General features: G+C 40.6%; 1 protein-coding gene across 2 annotated transcripts in view; it reads left to right on the forward strand.

Annotated features, from left to right (window-relative positions):
• The window catches only part of MAP2K5 (mitogen-activated protein kinase kinase 5), a 166661-nt gene that overhangs the window by 42215 nt on the left and 105098 nt on the right, over nucleotides 1-19348 (forward strand). The window contains exons 6-9 of one of the 2 annotated variants that reach the window (XM_073568919.1): nucleotides 1478-1545; nucleotides 4850-4898; nucleotides 5241-5261; nucleotides 17240-17304. In XM_073568919.1, coding sequence (XP_073425020.1) covers nucleotides 1478-1545; nucleotides 4850-4898; nucleotides 5241-5261; nucleotides 17240-17304 — 203 coding nt within the window. The remainder of the gene's footprint in view (nucleotides 1-1477; nucleotides 1546-4849; nucleotides 4899-5240; nucleotides 5262-17239; nucleotides 17305-19348) is intronic. The other variant, XM_073568920.1, reaches the window with a different exon arrangement.

Raw genomic sequence — 19348 nt, forward strand, 5'->3', positions numbered from 1 at the left:
TGGCGTAGTATGTTGCTAATGGTAATGTTTGAGACACTTCTCTTCAGGTCATTGACCAGGTCCTCCTGTGTAGTTCTGGGCTGATTCCTGACCTTTCTTAGAATCATCCTTACCCCATGAGGCGAGATCTTGCATGGAGCCCCAGACTGAGGAATAATAATTGTGCCAATAGTTGTTACCTTCTCACCAAGCTGCTTGCCTATTGTCCTGTAGCCCATCCCAGACTTGTGCAGGTCTACAATTTTGTCCCTGGTTTCCTTAGACAGCTCTTTTTGGTCTTGGCCAAAGTGGAGAGGTTGGAGTGTGATTGATTGATTGATTGCTTGAGTGTGTGGAGAGGTGCAATTAATAAAGATAGTGATTGCAGAGTAGGAGAGCTTCCTAAAGAAAAACCAACAGGTCTGTGAGAGCCAGAATTCTTGCTGAATGGTAGGTGATCAAATACTTATTTCATGTAATAAAATGCAATTTAATTATGTAAAAATCACACAATGTGATTTTTCTTTTAAGATTCTGTCTCTCACAGTTGAAGTGTAACTACGATAAAAATTACAGACTTCTCCATTCTTAGTAGGCAGGAAAACTTGCAAAATCGTGTGTGTACATAATGTAGACCGCACACCAACAAGATAAAGTACAATATAGGAGGTCTTGTCAAGCCTGAGAGAGGTCCACACCTTGAACCAAAATGATCCCACATGGGCTGATAAAGTCCACTTATATTGCACTTTTTTTTGTTTTCTAGTTTTGTCTGCTGCCTTCATTTTGCCTCATCTACCTACCTACCTACCTATCTACCTACCTATCATGGGTGATACATTATTTCCTCATAAGTCCAATAATAATCTCTATTATCTTAATAAATAAAGAATTTGGCCATAAGTGTTGCTTTAAGAAGTGACTGATTTATAATGTTTTGCATTTAATTTCTTTGTTTTGTTTTTTTCTTTCTTTCTCATTTTTGTTTTGTTTTTCCTTTTTTCTTGGAAATTAGCCAGATATTTTATTTTTTTACCGTTCCCAGCGGCAGGAGAATCCAGACAATCCCTATAAAGTGTGGTGAAACGATACCTATGTGGGACTCGGCGTCCCGCGCTCCTTTGTTTTCTGTCGCAGGCGCGCTCAGGTATCCAGCAGAGCCCCGCAAGCTTTGCAAATTTTTAATCACAGTTTGATTCATTTTTGAAATCACCGACGCTTATTGTTGCGGCGAGAACAATATTTTAAAGTGCTGTTTTATTAATGTAAGCAAGCCTTGCCAGTAATCACATTAATTTGCGAATGATGTTATTGTGCTGTGTAAATTTAAAGGCTTTTCCAAGCTGCCGTAGATTTTGACAGCGATGTGGTCAAATATATGAAAATCAAGCACATGGTTTGTTTCCATCATGCCAGTAGCTCAGATGAACCAAATATGCTTTTCACTGCTCATGAATATGATAAGTACATAGATGCCTTTTATTATCCCTAATTACAGGTGAACACCCGAGCGGGAGCATCCAGCAACTGCAGCCCCTCGGTGTCGGACAGCTTACCCAGCAATAGGTAAGTGCGTTCTTGCACATTAAAGCATGCACGTTGCTGTTCGGTGTCAGTCAGGCGCCCCTATAAAAGCATTACCCCAGGGCTGTGTTCAGGAAAATGCAGTAAGCGCTGCGTGGATGTGTTTCTCTAAACTGTCGAGGAGCAACTTAACGGCTGAGGCAGTGAATGGAAAATAATGGAAGTAATCCACGGACGGCTAATAAGGGGACTGAAGCACGACCTATTACATGTGTACATTCATCAGGGTCCTAACCCTATATTACTCACTGCTCAGGGCTCTGGAGATTTGTCATATGACTATTATGTCAACCGACTATAGAAAACATTTAAAGGGGATGTCCATCTTACCTGCACAGATACAAGGTACACACATGACAATGAGGACTCCGAAACTTCCAACAAACGTAACTATAACCAATTAGTAGCACATCTAAATGCAATTACCTTGAAAGAATGACGAAAAGTTGGCGTGCCAACTACTGCCATAAACACGTGCCGCTTCGTGGTGTCTCTGTACGGTGCAATGCCGGTTAGGGGAGAACATCTCTGAGGGTTCAACGCACGTTTTTTCTGTATGATTCTGAATTAAGTTTGAAGGGGGAAAACTTTGTGTTCAGAGGCATATTAAGGTATATTATAGCCCCATAATGTGCAATGGGTGTTGTGCTACAGCTCAGAAGATGTAACTAGTACACCCGTGTCCATGAGACCTAGTGGGACATTGGAGGAAGCTGAACCTTAAAAAGTTCTTATGGACCACTTGAAAGTCATTTTTTTAGGGATTGAGAAAGGACCTTTATGGAAGCACAGTTTTTACAACATGGTTTGAACAGTTATTGTATGCTGACAATAGTCCATCTCTGAAATAAACACCAAGTACAAGCACTCCTCTACATGGTGGGGCCAGAAATTTAAGTACACCTTCCCACCTGCTTGTTCTCCATCTATCTCTGCCCTTGTTTGGCTGTATGAAACCAGAGCTGTCAATCAAAGAAGGTGTGGGGGTATGGAGATTGAGCGAAAAGAAGCAGGTGGGAAGGTGTAGTTAAGTGTTTGACAGCATCAAGGGTGCACCGAGCACCAGTACATTGAACAGATGCCCTTTAACTTGGTGTTTGAAGCCTAAAATGGAGGCATATGCCAAGGGGCTGTTTTGATTTTTGAGAAATAATACCATATCGTGCAATGCACTTTCCCCCTCTGTATACCAGTGTATATAATAGTGTATCTACTGTGCTATTAAATACGACAAAAACGTATTGATGCCACAAGGACAGACAGAGGCTCACTAGACTGTAAATGAACCCTAATGGATGTGTCTGTCTGCAGGAATTGTCCTTACTGGTAGTGACGGATGTGGGTATTTCACAGCACCATTATTAACGGACATCTACTATAGGATCCACAATTACAGGCAAAACCGCACCGTAAAGTCCTTTTTAAACTGCAGTTCTATGCTGCAAGCAAGAGGCGGATTATCAGACGTCTGGATTATTATATGTCCAGATAGGTTCAACTACATACAGTTGTGGCCAAAAGTATTGACACCCCTGCGATTCTGTCAGATAATACTCAGTTTCTTCCTGAAAATGATTGCAAACACAAATTCTTTGTTATTATCTTCATTTAATTTGTCTTAAATGAAAAAACACAAAAAGAATTGTCCTAAAGCCAAATTGGATATAATTCCACACCAAACATATAAAAGAGGGTGGACAAAATTATTGGCACTGTTCGAAAAATGATGTGATGCTTCTCTAATTTGTGTAATTAACAGCACCTGTAACTTACCTGTGGCACCTAACAGGTGTTGGCAATAACTAAATCACACTTGCAGCCAGTTGACATGGATTAAAGTTGACTCAACCTCTGTCCTGTGTCCTTGTGTGTACCACATTGAGCATGGAGAAAAGAAAGAAGACCAAAGAACTGTCTGAGGACTTGAGAAACCAAATTGTGAGGAAGCATGAGCAATCTCAAGGCTACAAGTCCATCTCCAAAGACCTGAATGTTCCTGTGTCTACCGTGCGCAGTGTCATCAAGAAGTTTAAAGCCCATGGCACTGTGGCTAACCTCCCTAGATGTGGACGGAAAAGAAAAATTGACAAGAGATTTCAACGCAAGATTGTGCGGATGTTGGATAAAGAACCTCGACTAACATCCAAACAAGTTCAAGCTGCCCTGCAGTCCGAGGGTTCAACAGTGTCAACCCGTACTATCCGTCGGCATCTGAATGAAAAGGGACTGTATGGTAGGAGACCCAGGAAGACCCCACTTCTTACCCCGAGACATAAAAAATCCAGGCTGGAGTTTGCCAAAACTTACCTGAAAAAGCCTAAAACGTTTTGGAAGAATGTTCTCTGGTCAGATGAGACAAAAGTAGAGCTTTTTGGGCAAAGGCATCAACATAGAGTTTACAGGAGACAAAAAGAGGCATTCAAAGAAAAGAACACGGTCCCTACAGTCAAACATGGCGGAGGTTCCCTGATGTTTTGGGGTTGCTTTGCTGCATCTGGCACTGGACTGCTTGACCGTGTGCATGGCATTATGAAGTCTGAGACTACCAACAAATTTTGCAGCATAATGTAGGGCCCAGTGTGAGAAAGCTGGGTCTCCCTCAGAGGTCATGGGTCTTCCAGCAGGACAATGACCCAAAACACACTTCAGAAAGCACTAGAAAATGGTTTGAGAGAAAGCACTGGACTTCTAAGGTGGCCAGCAATGAGTCCAGACCTGAATCCCATAGAACAACTGTGGAGAGATTTAAAAATGGCAGTTTGGAGAAGGCACCCTTCAAATATCAGGGACCTGGAGCAGTTTGCCAAAGAAGAATGGTCTAAAATTCCAGCAGAGCATTGTAAGAAACTCATTGATGGTTACCGGAAGCGGTTGGTCGCAGTTATTTTGGCTAAAGGTTGTGCACCAAGTATTAGGCTGAGGGTGCCAATACTTTTGTCTGGCCCATTTTTGGAGTTGTGTGTGAAATGATCAATGTTTTGCTTTTTGCTTTATTCTCTCTTGTGTTTTTTTCATTTAAGACAAATTAAATGAAGATAATACCAAAGAATTTGTGTTTGCAGTCATTTTCAGGAAGAAACTGAGTATTATCTGACAGAATTGCAGGGGTGTCAATACTTTTGGCCACAACTGTAAACAGATCAGTAGAGTAAAGTTACATGAATTTTTTTTCCTGCTTTTCGTATAAAGGATTTTTATTTTAAATTGTTATATTCTCAATACATGGCAATGATGTTAAACTTATATACAGTGCATGACTATCGGGGTGTGTGGTCTTCTCTTACAGCCTTAAAACCTCTTCTGCGGAGCTTAAGAAAATTCTGGCCAATGGACAGGTGAGCCATCATCGCTTACAATACATTTTCTTTAATCCTGGATCAGTGGAGCCTGATGTGTGTAATATTATCAGTATTTCTGGATTATCAGATGGTTTTACAAATGTGTATAAGACACATCTAATTGTAGAAAATCTCCAGGGTTGGCCATGTAATACCAACATTGATTGGGTGCAACAAACAGGTAATCATTGCTACTCTGCTGCTCTTTATTACGGCTAAACTAGGGGGTTATCCATTCGGAGTTCACTGTCCATGATATCTATATATTCCCATAGGGCAAATTATTTTGCTTATTTCTGCACAGTTTTCTAGACTTTTATAATTTTTTTTTTTTTTCAGATTATCAGATGCATAGTTAAGGTATTCTCACTGTATTTGCTATAAGGTTTATCCTAACACTGCATGATATAGCTGGAATTCTCCCATAGGTGCACGCTGATTTCTGCAATATTGTATTTATTCAGCAGTGTTGAAAAATATGCTGTAAAATAAGAATCTTATAAAAAAAAAAAAAAAAGTGGTGTTTTCTGTTTTTAATTCTGAAAATTCAAAGTGAATGAACAAAAAAATCTATATCCAATCAATATTTGGTGTGACCGCCTTTTGCTTTTAAAACAAATTTTTCTAGGTATACTTGTACTTGCACAAAGTTTTTGGAATGACTCGTCAGGGAGGTTGTTCCAAACATCTTGGAGATCTAACCACAGATCTGTGGATGTCGCTAGTGCAAATCCATCTGTCTCTTCATGTAGGTGCAGACATGCCTCTGACAGCAGCATTTATTAAATGGTGTGGTTCCCGGTGTGGGCGTACACTGGCTCACATCAGCCCCCTGCAACGCCCCTCACCTACAATCCTCAAATCAAATTCCCAAAATTAGTTTTGGTAAAAATTGCTCCCGAAAAAAGTGGAATTAAAAGCAGCGAAGACGTATCTGTTTGAAATAGAATTGCATTATTAATAATAATAATAATAATAATAATATTTCTTAACAGATTTCTTCCCATTTTCCAAAACATCGCATGGCGGAATGAATGGTATCATTTAAAACTACAATTCGTCTTGTAAAAACAAGTCTACTTGCTGCTATGTTGGCTAAAAAATATATACGTTTTAGAAGATGAGGAGAATAAATTTGTCCAATCTTTAATGGGCTATATGCATGTATTTTGGGGTAAAGATCATTTTTTCAATTGGGTTTCATTAAAACAAAAACTGCAGAGTTTGCCTTCTATAACCGCTGTGTTGCACTCTTTTGCTGGCTGCAGAATTAGTTAAAGGGAATCTGTCACCCCTTTTTTGAGCTATCATATAATGATATCATTCAATTGTGTGTCACATAAGGATTCTCTTAGTACTTTTGCTTCCCCCTGACCCCGCACCTTTCATGCATAAATACTTTTTTTTTATATCGGTTCAGATGTATGTAAACTGCCACGGTCCGGTCCGATGGGCGGGGCTTATTCACCTGCTCCCCCCCCCCCCTCCCTGTCTTGCTCTACACAAGAAGAGCAAGACAGGGAGGGGGGGAGCAGGTGAATAAGCCCCTCCCATTGGACAGGACAGCAGCAATTTACATACATCTGAACCAATATAAAAAAGGTATTTATGCATGAAAGGTGCGGGGTCAGGGGGAAGCAAAAGTACTAAGAGAATCCTTATGTGACACACAATTGAATGATATCATTATATGATATCTTAAAAAAGGGGTGACAGATTCCCTTTAACTGAGAATCTATCAGTAAGCAGATTCTAATGGGAGAGATTGTCTTTTTCTGAGCTCCTTTGTGCTAATTTATGATCACAGACCATATCAAAGTGGAACTGAATAACTTGGTCATAATTAAGTGGCGAGGAGGTCAGGAATAGACAGATAAGAGTTACAAACTCTGCTGGCTGCTGAGTGAGTTAACTGAGGATCTGTCAGTAAGCTGGTTCTGATGGGGAGTGTTTGTAACTCTTTTATCTGTCTTTTTCTGAGCTCCACTCCATGGAATTATGACCAGAAAAGTTCAGCTCCGCTTTGATGTGGTCTGTGGTCATAAATCAGCGCAGAGGAGCTCAGTTAAAAAAAAAAAAAAAAAATTAGATAACCCTTACAAACTCTCCTGTCCGAACCATCTTACCGATGCATTCTCAATTAACTCCTTCTACAGCAAGAAAAGTGCAGGGAAACGAAGAACATGTAAAAAACAAACCAACACACAAACAGTGCAAAATCCTTAATGAACCCCCAATTGCAAAAGTGATTTTTGGCCCTAAATACATGCACGAAAGTAGAAATTAAAATTGTCCCTAAAGAGGTCCATGTCCTTTAAAGAAATCATTAGGGATCTGTTTAGAGTGGCGCGCTTCATTTAGGATAAACGTAGATGGTATTGCTTAGATTTGAGGACATAGCCTGAATCCCTCATCGAGGTTTCGCCTCTTTCTCACTGGGTGGAAATAATCTACCACTTTAATCGCTCATTTATCAGAATTATTTCACAGCGTCATGTTCACTTCTGCTTTCTCATCTGCTGAAGTCAGGACTTGGCTCTTCTTATGTGTTGTGTAGCAAGAACTGGTCCAAGTCTGCTGCCCGCGTAGTAGGCACGTGGGACTTGTGCATTTGATAAGCAGCCGGCTCCCCCTCGCTGCTCTGGGGAGGCAGCTGCCCGATGCTATCAAGCCTACCTATTAGGATCAATTGGCCAAGACATCTGTGTCACAGCAAATAAAAGGGTCTTATTGATTTCCTAACTGCTGCTCACTTTCCTTCCTTGTTCAGACGCTTGAAATCTTAATTATCTCAGCGTCTTCCCCGCGTGACCCTCTCCAAGACTCATCGGCATTTCATGAATCAAGTCGTCATAGTTGAACATGTCAAGAAGACAATTAAGCAGCGCCTCCTCGGTGTCCTCCATTCACCCCCACCTAGTAAACACACACACATCCATCACACACTCTTCATTTACTCACTCTGGCCACTAACTCCACCATGCGGAAACCTCTTCGTTGCATAGAATCGGGCCGCTTGCACTAATAAAAAAAAGAGAACACGATGGGAGCGATCAACCTCGGTGTGGTCAGAAGAAAGGCATCATCTGACCTGGATTTGTGCCCAACTTGCTGTAATGCTGAGGCTTCCAGCAGTTATAGGGTTATTACAACTCATTATTAATCATTAATAGAAAACGAAAAGCCATTCCTCAAGTTAATCAGATATTGACAGGCCAGGAATAGTGGTGCATTGATACAGGTTATATGGTATAAATATTTATTTCTTTCCTGTCACTCTGGGTGAATACGGGTATTGATCGCTTATTGATATTGTCAGCGCCTGATAGGAAGCATTGTTGCTGCGGCTGGGAAGGTGCTTTTCTGTCATCAGAAATATACTAGTCCTGTGGTCTGGGATTCTTAGGGAATGTGCACACAGCTGCTTTTTCAGGTGGGTTCCTCCTGAAAAAGCACTAAAAAAATAAAGAGTGAACATATGCACAGCAATATCAAAGCGACTTGCTGTGCACAACTTCATCTTTTACATAGTAATGATAATCTTTATTTTTATATAGCGCTAACATATTCCCCAGCGCTTTACAGTTTGCACACATTTTCATCACTGTCCCCGATGGGGCTCACAATCTAAATTCCCTATCAGTATGTCTTTGGAATGTGGGAGGAAACCTACGCAAACACAGGGAGAACATACAAACTCCTTGCAGATGTTGTCCTTGGTGGGATTCGAACCCAGGACTCCAGCGCTGCAAGGCTATTCCTCTGGATCAACATGTTAGGGCAAGTTAGGATAGGATATGGGTTGAACTAGATGGACTTAAAGTCTTCCTTCAACCTTAATAACTATGTTACTATGGGGCAGCACGGTGGCTCAGTGGTTAGCGCTGCAAGGCTGCAGCAATGGTTAGGCTGCAGCGCTAACCACTGAGCCCCATAGTAACATAGTTATTAAGGTTGAAGTAAGACATCAAGTTCAACCCATATCCTATCCTAACTTACCCTAACATGTTGATCCAGAGGAAGCCAAAAAAAAACCATGTGGCAAACAGTAAGCTTCACATTGGGGAAAAAATTTCCTTCCCAACTCCACATACGGCAATCAGACTAGCTCCCTGGATCAACGCAATATTAAGGAAACTAGTGTATATACCCTGTAATATTATACTTTTCAAGAAAGGCATCCAGTCCCTTCTTAAATTTTAGTAGGGAATCACTCATTACAACATCATATGGCAGAGAGTTCCATAGTCTCACTGCTCTTACAGTAAAGAATTTGCATCTGTGATTAAGCTTAAACCTTCTTTCCTCCAGATGTAGAGGATGCCCCCTTGTCCCTGTCACAGGTCTAAGAGTAAAAAGATCATTAGAAAGGTCTTTGTACTGTCCCCGCATATATTTATACATTGTAATAATATCACCCTAAGCCTTCGACTTTCCAGACTAAATAACCCCAAGTGTAATAACCTGTCTTGGTATTGCAGACCCCCCAGTTCTCTAATAACCTTGGTCGCTCTTCTCTGCACCCGCTCCAGTTCAGCTATGTCTTTCTTATACACCAGAGACCAGAACTGTACACAGTATTCTAAGTGTGGTCGCACTTGTGACTTATATAGAGGTAAAATTATGTTCTCCTCATGAGCATCTATGCCTCTTTTAATGCATCCCATTATTTTGTTTGCCTTTGCAGCAGCTGCCTGACACTGGCCACTAAATGTGAGTTTGTCGTTCACCCATACACCCAGGTCTTTTTCAGGGGCAGTTTTGCCCAGTGTTTTACAATTAAGCACATAATTATACATCTTGTTTGTTCTACCCAAGTGCATGACCTTACCTATATCCCCATTAAAGCTCATTTGCCATTTATCAGCTCAAGCTTCTAGTTTACATAAATCCTCCTGTAATATAAAATTGTCCTCCTCTGTATTGATTACCCTGCAGAGTTTAGTGTCATCTGCAAATATTGAAATTCTACTCTCTATGCCCCCTACAAGGTCATTAATAAATATGTTAAGAAGAAGCGGGCCCAATACTGACCCCTGTGATACCCCACTGCTAACCGTGACCCAGTCAGAGTGTGCTCCATTATTAACCACCCTTTGTTTCCTATCCCTGAGCCAGCTCTTAACCCACTTACACATATTTTCCCCTATCTCCATTGTTCTCATTTTATGTATCAACCTTTTGTGTGGCACCGTATCAAAAGCTTTTGAAAAGCCATGTACACCATATCCACTGAATTCCCTTGGTCCAGTCCTGAACTTACCTCTTCATAAAAGCTTATCAGATTAGTCTGACAGGAACGGTCCCTTGTAAACCCATGTTGACATTGGGTCATGAGGTTATTCTTCCTCAGATACTCCAGTATAGTATCTCTTAGAAAACCCTCCAGGATTTTACCCACAGTTGAGGTTAAACTTACTGGCCTATAATTTCCGTGTTCAGTTTTTGTCCCCTTTTTGAATATTGGCACCACATTTGCTATACGCCAGTCCTGTGGTACAGACACTGTTATTATGGAATCTTTAAAGATTAAAAATAATGGTCTGTCTATGACTGTGCTTAATTCCTGCAGTACTCGCGGGTGTATCCCATCCGGGCCCGGGGATTTGTCAATTTTAGTGATTTTTAGACACCCCCTTACTTCATGCTGGGTTAAGCAGGTGACATTTAATAGAGAATTTTTATCCCTGATCATGTTATCCGTCATGGGATTTTCTTGTGTAAATACTGTTGAAAAAAAGTCATTTAGCATATTGGCTTTTTCCTCATCCTCATCCACCATTTCACCCAGACTATTTTTAAGGGGACCAACACTATCATTTTTTAGCTTCCTACTATTTATATAGTTAAAGAATATTTTGGTATTATTTTTACTTTCTCTGGCAATGAGTCTCTGTCTCAATCTTTGCTGTTTTGATTTGCTTTTTACAGAATTTATTGAATTTTCTGTATTTATTTAATGTCTCATCACTACCTACTTGCTTTAATTCTCTAAATGCTTTATTTTTATCTCTTATTGCACCCCTTACAGCTCTATTTAGCCATAGTGGTTTCCTCCTATTTCTCGAGTGTTTATTTCCATATGGTATATATTGTGCACAGGTCCTATTCAGGATGCTAATAAACGTCTCCCATTTTCTTTGTGTATTTTTATGTCTCAGGATATCGTCCCACTTAATTGCACCAAGATCATCTCTCATCCGTTGGAAATGTGGGTTCCTGAAGTTTAGTGTCCTTGTAACCCCTCTACTATACATCTTATTAAAGGATACATGAAAACTTATTAATTTGTGATCACTATTACCCAAGTGACCCCCAACCCTTACATTTGATATGCGGTCTGGCCTGTTGGTTAATATTAGGTCTAGCAGTGCCCCCCGTCTTGTTGGGTCCTGAACCAGTTGTGAAAGGTAATTGTCTCTCATAGTTGTCAAAAGCCTATGACCTTTGCTGGAACTGCAGGTTTCGGTTGCCCAATGTATTTCAGGGTAATTGAAGTCCCCCATAATAATGACTTCTCCTTGAGTCGCAGCTTCATCCATTTGCTTTATGAGGATATTCTCTGTTGCTTCCATTATTTTTGGAGACTTATAACAAACCCCTATAGTAATTTATTATTTCCCCCCCCTCCCCTTATCTCTACCCACAGGGACTCTACACTTTCATTAGATTCATATATATTATCACGAAGGATGGGTTTTAAGGATGATTTTACATATAAACACACGCCTCCCCCTCGCTTATTTGTTCGGTCATTTCTGAACAGACTATAGCCCTGTAAATTAACCGCCCAGTCATGGCTCTCGTCCAGCCATGTCTCAGGTATCCCCACCATGTCATAATTATGTTCCAACAACATTAACTCCAATTCCTCCATCTTGTTGGCGAGACTTCTGGCATTAGTATACATGCACTTTATGTATCTCTCTGTACCTCTATTCTTTCTTAAATTATTAACTGTTCTATCCCCACCCCCCATGCCACCCCCACCCCCAATGTCATTATTTGTGCCCAGGTCTCTATCTGCACTGTCTTCCCCGCCTATAAAAGGAATACCCTCCCCTCACTTATTTAACCGCTTCAGGCATCGAAAGCTGTATAGCAGCTGAAAGGAGTGACCAGTCCGTACTTCTGGGGGAAATAAAGGATGTCCAGGTAAAACACCGCCGCCGTGTTTTCCTGTAGTGTCTTCCTATAGCAAAAACTAAGTGGATATAATGACATTTAAAAGATGCCGTGTGTATATATATACAAATTGACCCTGACTCATCAAAGATTTTACGGCAGAAAAATTGTGTAAAAAGCTTTGAAAAGTCGCTAAGATTTTGTTCAGTTTGAAGTTACACAAAGAAATAGCGACTTTTAGAGTTTACATGCCCGATTCATGTACCGGGGAATCGGGAGCACTTGACTCCGACATATATCCTCATCAATACTGGTGTGAAAACCACAGGTCTTTATGATTCGAGGGAATTATCTTGATCTATCCTTTAGGGAAGAGCCTAATAACTCTGACGAGGATCACAACATGGTCACCGCTTTACTTTACTTTAACCAAGGATGCTATTTAGGTCTTGAAGTTGGAATAGACCCACAGACAGGAAAAATACCAACACCCCGAACAGTCTCACCGAAATCCCTATCAGCCACTTTTATCTACTTCAACTTCAATTTAAGGTTTCATGGTCTATTAATTCCAGTGATAAAATATTCAACAGGAACGGCGGTGCAGTAAATTGTGTTCATAGACTGCAGACATAACACTTTATATAAAGGTATCATGGGGTAAATGAAGAGCGCTGCTTGTGCTGAGATTCTACAAATGAATTTAGTTAGGTTTTATATCGGTTTTCTTGCAGTCTTGTGTTTCTGTTCTGTAGGGTTTATATATACAGCATTTATTTCTTCACATTATTGGTTGATAATCTTTAATATTGATGTTCCTGATGTCAGCGGAGTCCGTCTTGAAATCTGAAGATGCTGATGGAGTGTATGACGTGACGACACAGTAAACCTCTCGGGCTACTTTCTGCTCACTGTGCTTCTGACGGAATGGACACCGACATCTATTTCTTTGTGTCATTGCTCAGGGTCTAAATGAAGACACTAAGTTTGGTATGTAGGGATCTACCATAACATGCCAAAACTTATACACATTGCATGAAAGAAAAAAATATATGTATACCAAGGTGATCACCAAATAATATATATTTAACTTTATAATCACAGGTGATGAGCCACAAGCAAAGATTAAAACCATTTAAAAGGCCAAGCGTGACCATAATACGAAGACACAGACAGTCTATTGTAATACAATATGCAGAAGCGAAAGATACCAAAAGAGCCAGGAAATAAAGTGGATACAGTAGGGAAATTCCAACTTTATTTCCTGGGTCTTCCAGTATGGCATCTTTTGCTTATGTCTCATAGTAGACTGGGTCTTTGTATTATGGCCACGTTGGGCCTTTTAAATGTTTTTAATCTTTGTGGCTTATCACCTGTGATTATGTTAAATTATATACATATTTTTTTAGTGATTTCTACCCCCCCCCCCCCCCTCCCCGGTATAGATACTTTTTCTACTTTGTTCATGCAATTCCTCAGGGTCTGCAATTATCCGGAAGCAGGACAGTATCTAGATAGTTACTCCATTGGCTTCACTCAGATTTCCGTATCTGCAGTCCTATCGATTGCAGAGAAACTGTCTTCAGCTTTGTGTCTGCGCTTCTGGATTCTCACCCATGACTGCTTCTGGCGCTGCATAGATTCTAGGAGGAAACTTTGCTTTTTGTTTGGACAATGTGTGTTTGAACATTATAGAGGTGTGGATGTACAATCTATAGCCCCACAAAGTATATTGAAGCCTATTTACACGTCACATCCATAGGCGGTGTCATCCATGTGTGTACGTATAAAATTACAATTCAAGTTACTCAATTCTAATTGCAAATTAGATTTAAAAATAAATACATATTTTTTTGCGGTCTACAATTTAAGTAGCTTAACACAGCTAATTTAACCAGGGGTTCCTCCAAATTCTACACAAATGCCACTTTCAGTGACTTCTGCAGTCTCAGAATTTTTGAACCCCTTCATGACAAGCGTCTTATTCTATATATAGAATATTAATCCAAGAATATTTTTGAACTAGCTATCATTGGTCTTGAGGAGGATATGGGCTAAGATTCTTCAGGAACGCTGGCCTATGCTAGTGTCTGGTTGTGCATCAAGTTTGCAGCAGGTTATAACAGCCAAAGTTGCTCTTACCACTAAAGATACTTGTAATAAAGTGTTTGAATAATTTTTGAGCCTGCATTAGTCAGTAAAAGAGGCATATTTTGTAAAACTTGGAGGATCCACTTGTTATGTTGGTTTTATTGCGCTATGTACATTGTTCTTCATGAGAAAAAATTAAAAATGACATACTTTTTTTGGTTGCCACTACATTGCAGAAAAAATAATTTTTTTTTTTTTTTCACACTTAAAAGAACCTAGACATGTTTGGTGTCTATGAACTCGTAATGACATGGAAAATCATAACAGCAGGTCAGTTTTAGCATTTAGTGAACATGGTTAAAAAAAAAGGAATTGCACTTTTTTGCAATTTCACCGCACTCTGAATTTTTTTTCCCCGTTTTCCAGTACATGATATGCTAAAGCCAAAAACCCATGGTGTCTTTCAAAACAAGGTCACAAAACTCACCCCCCCCATCCAATCAGCCCACGTTGCGGATTCTGCTGCAGATCCGCAGCGGATTTGGTCCTGAGGATCCACAGCAGTTTCTGCTGCGGTTTACAGTACCATTAAAAGCAATGGAAAATGAAAACCGCAGTGCACACGCTGTTGATTTGCTGTGGATTCAAAACCGCAGCATGTCAATTCTTTCTGCGGATTCCGCAGCAGTTTAGCACCTGCTCCATTGTCCAGGTGTCAGACCGCAGGGGAAAACCACAGGCTAAACCGCAGATAAACCGCAGGTCTTTTGACCTGCGGATTTAGATAAATCCGTGCATACAATTCCGCAGCAGAATCCGCAACGTCTGCACACACCCTGACCGTAAAGGTTCAACACACATATCAAGGTGACTATATACAAGCTGATCGGCACTGGTTTACAGGCCTGGTGACAAGTTCTGATTGGAATGGAACAGTTCTGTTCCCAAACCAATGCACATGCGAACTGCTTGAGTTTGATGCCATCATAAGAATGATGCGAATTCTCTAAGTCCCACTCACTTTTCTGGTACTACACGGTGCCACATTTTTTTTGCATAATAAAAATATGCAGTATGAAAAGCACAACTAGTACACATGGGAACAGAACCTCACCACTCTCCACTCTGACCAAGACTTGAGAATCTAAGACAGAGACCCCCTCAATCCCCAGAGAGACAGTATGAAAATAGGTTTTCTTAACTGGACATCCCCTTTAAACCAAAAGGATAGAAACTTTCCTTTCCTCATCCCCTTGATTTTGTTCTTTTTAACCCTGTTTTTTTTCCCCAATGCCTACATTTCCCATGAAGTGACGACTTATTAGCCAAAGTGCATCAAAATTGGATCTCAAAGTACCGCGACCAGTTATTGATGGGGGGCCTGTACATTTTTACATGGGCCATATAGATGTTGGAAAACTTACTTTGGCAAGTTATTGGCAGTAGGTGCTTTCCCAGGTGCAATTTCTCTAAAGTCACATATTGTCGAATCCATCGCTCCGTCGCTATACTCTTTGCAGGGAGCTGCAGCCATGTGTAATACCGCTACATATGGCGCACATCTGACGCTTTTTCTCCTGAACAATGGGGGTAGGTGCCCAGTTATGATTCAGGAGAAAATCCTTTAAAGATCTGACGCCATTTAGTTTGATAAATTAAATCAGGTTAGGAGCAAATATTTTTTTTTTTAACCGCACTTTAAATATCTCGGAATGTGGGGTTTGGTAGATGTGATATAACCTTCACACTCTCGCCTGAAGATGTGTTAAACAGGCTAACCCATTCACTTAGTGTCCGTCCGAGTCACTGAAGAGCCCCATCAGCCCTCCCTTGGTGTGACCCTCCGCACCTCTGATATATCATCCAAGCCTGACACCTTTTATCAAACTTTAATGAAATGACCCAGGCAAACAAATTGTCATTAAACTTTCCATCGCTCTGTCCCTTGGTATCACCTTTTATAAATTGGACGGCAAATGTTGTATTGATCTTGCTGTTCTTGCAGCTGAACTTGAAATGACCTGGGCCTTGTGTTGTTTATTGCCCCAAGTTGCTTTTGGCTGACACTTTACATCCTAAGCTTGACACCTTCTTCCTCTGTCACTCATTTTCCATGTTCTCTTCCTCTCCGTTTTCATTTCTCTCTCTCTCTTAATTCACTCGCGCCACCATCACCGAGATCTCCCATCTGCGGCCTCTCCTGCCCACATCTGTCCCTCACTCCTGCTTCCGTTCTTCATCATTTTCAGTGCATCTTTTCTTTTATTACCCTTTCTTCTTTACTTGATCCTTGATTTTTACCGTCATATGTTGCCACTTTTCCATCTCTGTTGCTTACATAACACTTCCCTAATAACATGTTATCACCGGAATAGCTCACTAAAGGGATCGTCTCATATTTGCCACATGGCTGTGTCGGCAGAGGATGAGCTGTTTTACAGCAGCCTGGAATATAGGAACCATTAAAGACTATCTGTCATCAGGTCAAAAGTGGCCACTATTTGCTCTTATTTTATGCTCGCTGCTCCCCTTAGTTTTTTTTTTTTTTTTTTAAATCCGCCATATATTTACAAAGATATGGGCTTTTTTTCCGTGCCAATTTTCATTACCTTTACCAAGTAGGTGGAGCTCACAAGGTAATAATACAAATTATGCATAATGGAATAGTGCATCCTAAAGACACACCCCAGAGGAACTACCAACCATGCCCACTTAGGATAGTAAGGCCATTGACACGAAATAAAGAGGCCGATATCTATGCAACTATATGGCAGATTAAAAGCATAAATAAACTAAATCTGAATACTTAGGGGAGCAGCAGGAATACATAAAATAAGAGCAAATAGTGGCCACTTTTGACCTGGTGTCAGGTCCTGTGTTGTAAATGGTAACCTGTAGTCTGTAAGCAGAATTTAAAGGGCAATACTGGGCAAGCAAAATGCTTTTATCCAGCCTCAAAACAGTGGGATTCTGGTAGAAATAAAGTATTGGGGAATTGCATTTTAACATATTTCATATTCCATTTCGGAGGGCACAATTATTATTGTTCTTTACATTGTTAATTTTGTAATAACAATGCACAATTTTTTATATGTTAAATTTTTGTTTTGTTTCTTTTGTAGATCAACGAACTTGACATCCAGAACCGTGATATTCTTGGTCATGGAAATGGAGGCACTGTGTATAAGTAAGTATAACAAGGATATGTAGATGTGTGTATAAAATTCAAAGAAGCTTTATCGGCATGACCAAATAAACATTAGTTTTGTGTGTGTATAATTATAAACGTCCTTCTCACCCCACTGGGGTGGTCTTTGTTGTCCTTCCCCATTCTCGGGTCCTCTACCAGAGGCCTGGGAGTTTGAGGGTTCTGCGCAGGATCTTAGTTGTTCCCAGTATTGCGCTTTTCTGGACAGAGAGCTCAGATGTTGCTCCTGGGATCTGTTGTAGCCATTCTTCCAACTTAGGGGTCACTCCTCCAAGTGCTCTGATCGCCACTCGGATATATAATATCTCATGAATTAACAAGGTGATCACAAGATCAGTATACGGTAGCCGTTGGGCCACGCCTGGCAGGGATAAAGCGTCTCTTCCTTGGTTAATGTTTTAGTATTAGTATCTGCTAGGCTACATGCACCAGGATAGGCTACATAGGTTTCTGTTGGATGAACTCTTGTTAGTCTGCGGCCTCTTAAATGACTGACCAATAAAGTTGATAATATGGTATTTTTTAATATTTCTTCTTGGCCTTTGCTATATTAAATCTCCCCACTCAATACCCGATGAGTTACCTATGTAAATGTGTCAATACACATTAATGGAAAGTCAGCCGAATACAGCAATTTCTGTTTCTAATACCCCATTTACATGGGCCGATCCAGACCAGCAAATAACTGCCAAATAGTGCTCTGTAAGCCGATAGCAATAGATATCCTCAAAGAGCGATGGTTAATACAAGGACATCATGTTATCGGCAGCACAGGTCCTGTGTACACTGTTTCGGAAGCTCACTGCCCAATCATTGCACCCCTCTGAGATTTTGGGTGATTGCAGGCCAGCTGAGATGGGCTGATCATCGGAAGGGAATGTTCTTGGGAACACTTGTTTCTAATTCTAGGATGAAACCGAAGTCTCATTGTAGAGGAATTCTTAAGGGGAGCACCCCCCTAACTCTAGGGATCTGCATATAGGCCTGATTTGTTTTTGTTTGTTTTTTTTCTCGTATCGGAAGAAAAAAAATGATTTTCGTCAGTGAGTCAGTTTTTACCGTCGGCATTCCAGAAAGTGATTTTCTGGTATGCAAAGAAAAAATCCATGGCATTGTTGATCATGGATTAGGAAAACAGACATGTCGCGGTGATTTTTGTGCAGAAATGTGGTCTGCAAAAAAAAAAATGTAGACTTGTGAAAAGCCTCCTCCACTATAATAGATATGTGTTTTATCCATGAAAAACAAGAATAGAACTCGTACATGAAGACAGGCATGTGAATAGGGCCTTGCACACTAATCTAGACCTTTTACACTGAATATCTGATTGATAGCGGGATTGTCACCTCTTGTTAGGTTCTTATAATCGGATGTTGTGACAAATCAATTTCTATCAGGAAACAAAGATGCGACATGCATCCAATATGGTGTTCACACGGGAGTCCTTCATTGCCCCAGTGGATTCAGTTTGGTCCCTGCTTGTACGCGGTAGAGACCGGATTTTGTGATCTGATCCTAAAACATCCATTGTCACTGTTCTGGATTAGGAATATGCTGCAATCCGAGAAAAATGTCCTTGAATCCCCGATGCTGGATCAGTTGTTCTATTACAGACTTTTCCTATCCCATCTCCGTGTACAGTAGATGCAGGGTCTTTCCTTGCAGCCCCATGTAGCAGAATACCCATCAGTCCAGCTGGCAGATGTGCTGGATCATGTAAAGTGCCTGCTTCTATACATGTGTCCTATATGTTTCCGATCTATAATGACGAGATCAAAATGATTTATTATTATACTTTCCATGCGGTCACACTCGCTCACACAGTAGTGTTAATCCAGACTCGGCAGATTTTTTTTTTTTTTTCTTCTGAAATATGGCAGCCACATATTGATTTTTTTTTTTTTCCTCCACTCAATTGGATGAAAACTTGTTTGTGTAGCAATATCGGTCTGTCCAGAACCCTGAAACAATACTCTCCACGCACTGTAATCACCAGCCTGCTTCTCAGGGATAATAACATTTC

The sequence above is a fragment of the Dendrobates tinctorius genome, unplaced genomic scaffold, assembly GCF_039654945.1.
Source record: "Dendrobates tinctorius isolate UK_male_01 unplaced genomic scaffold, ASM3965494v1 ptg000022l, whole genome shotgun sequence".
NCBI lineage: Eukaryota > Metazoa > Chordata > Amphibia > Anura > Dendrobatidae > Dendrobates > Dendrobates tinctorius.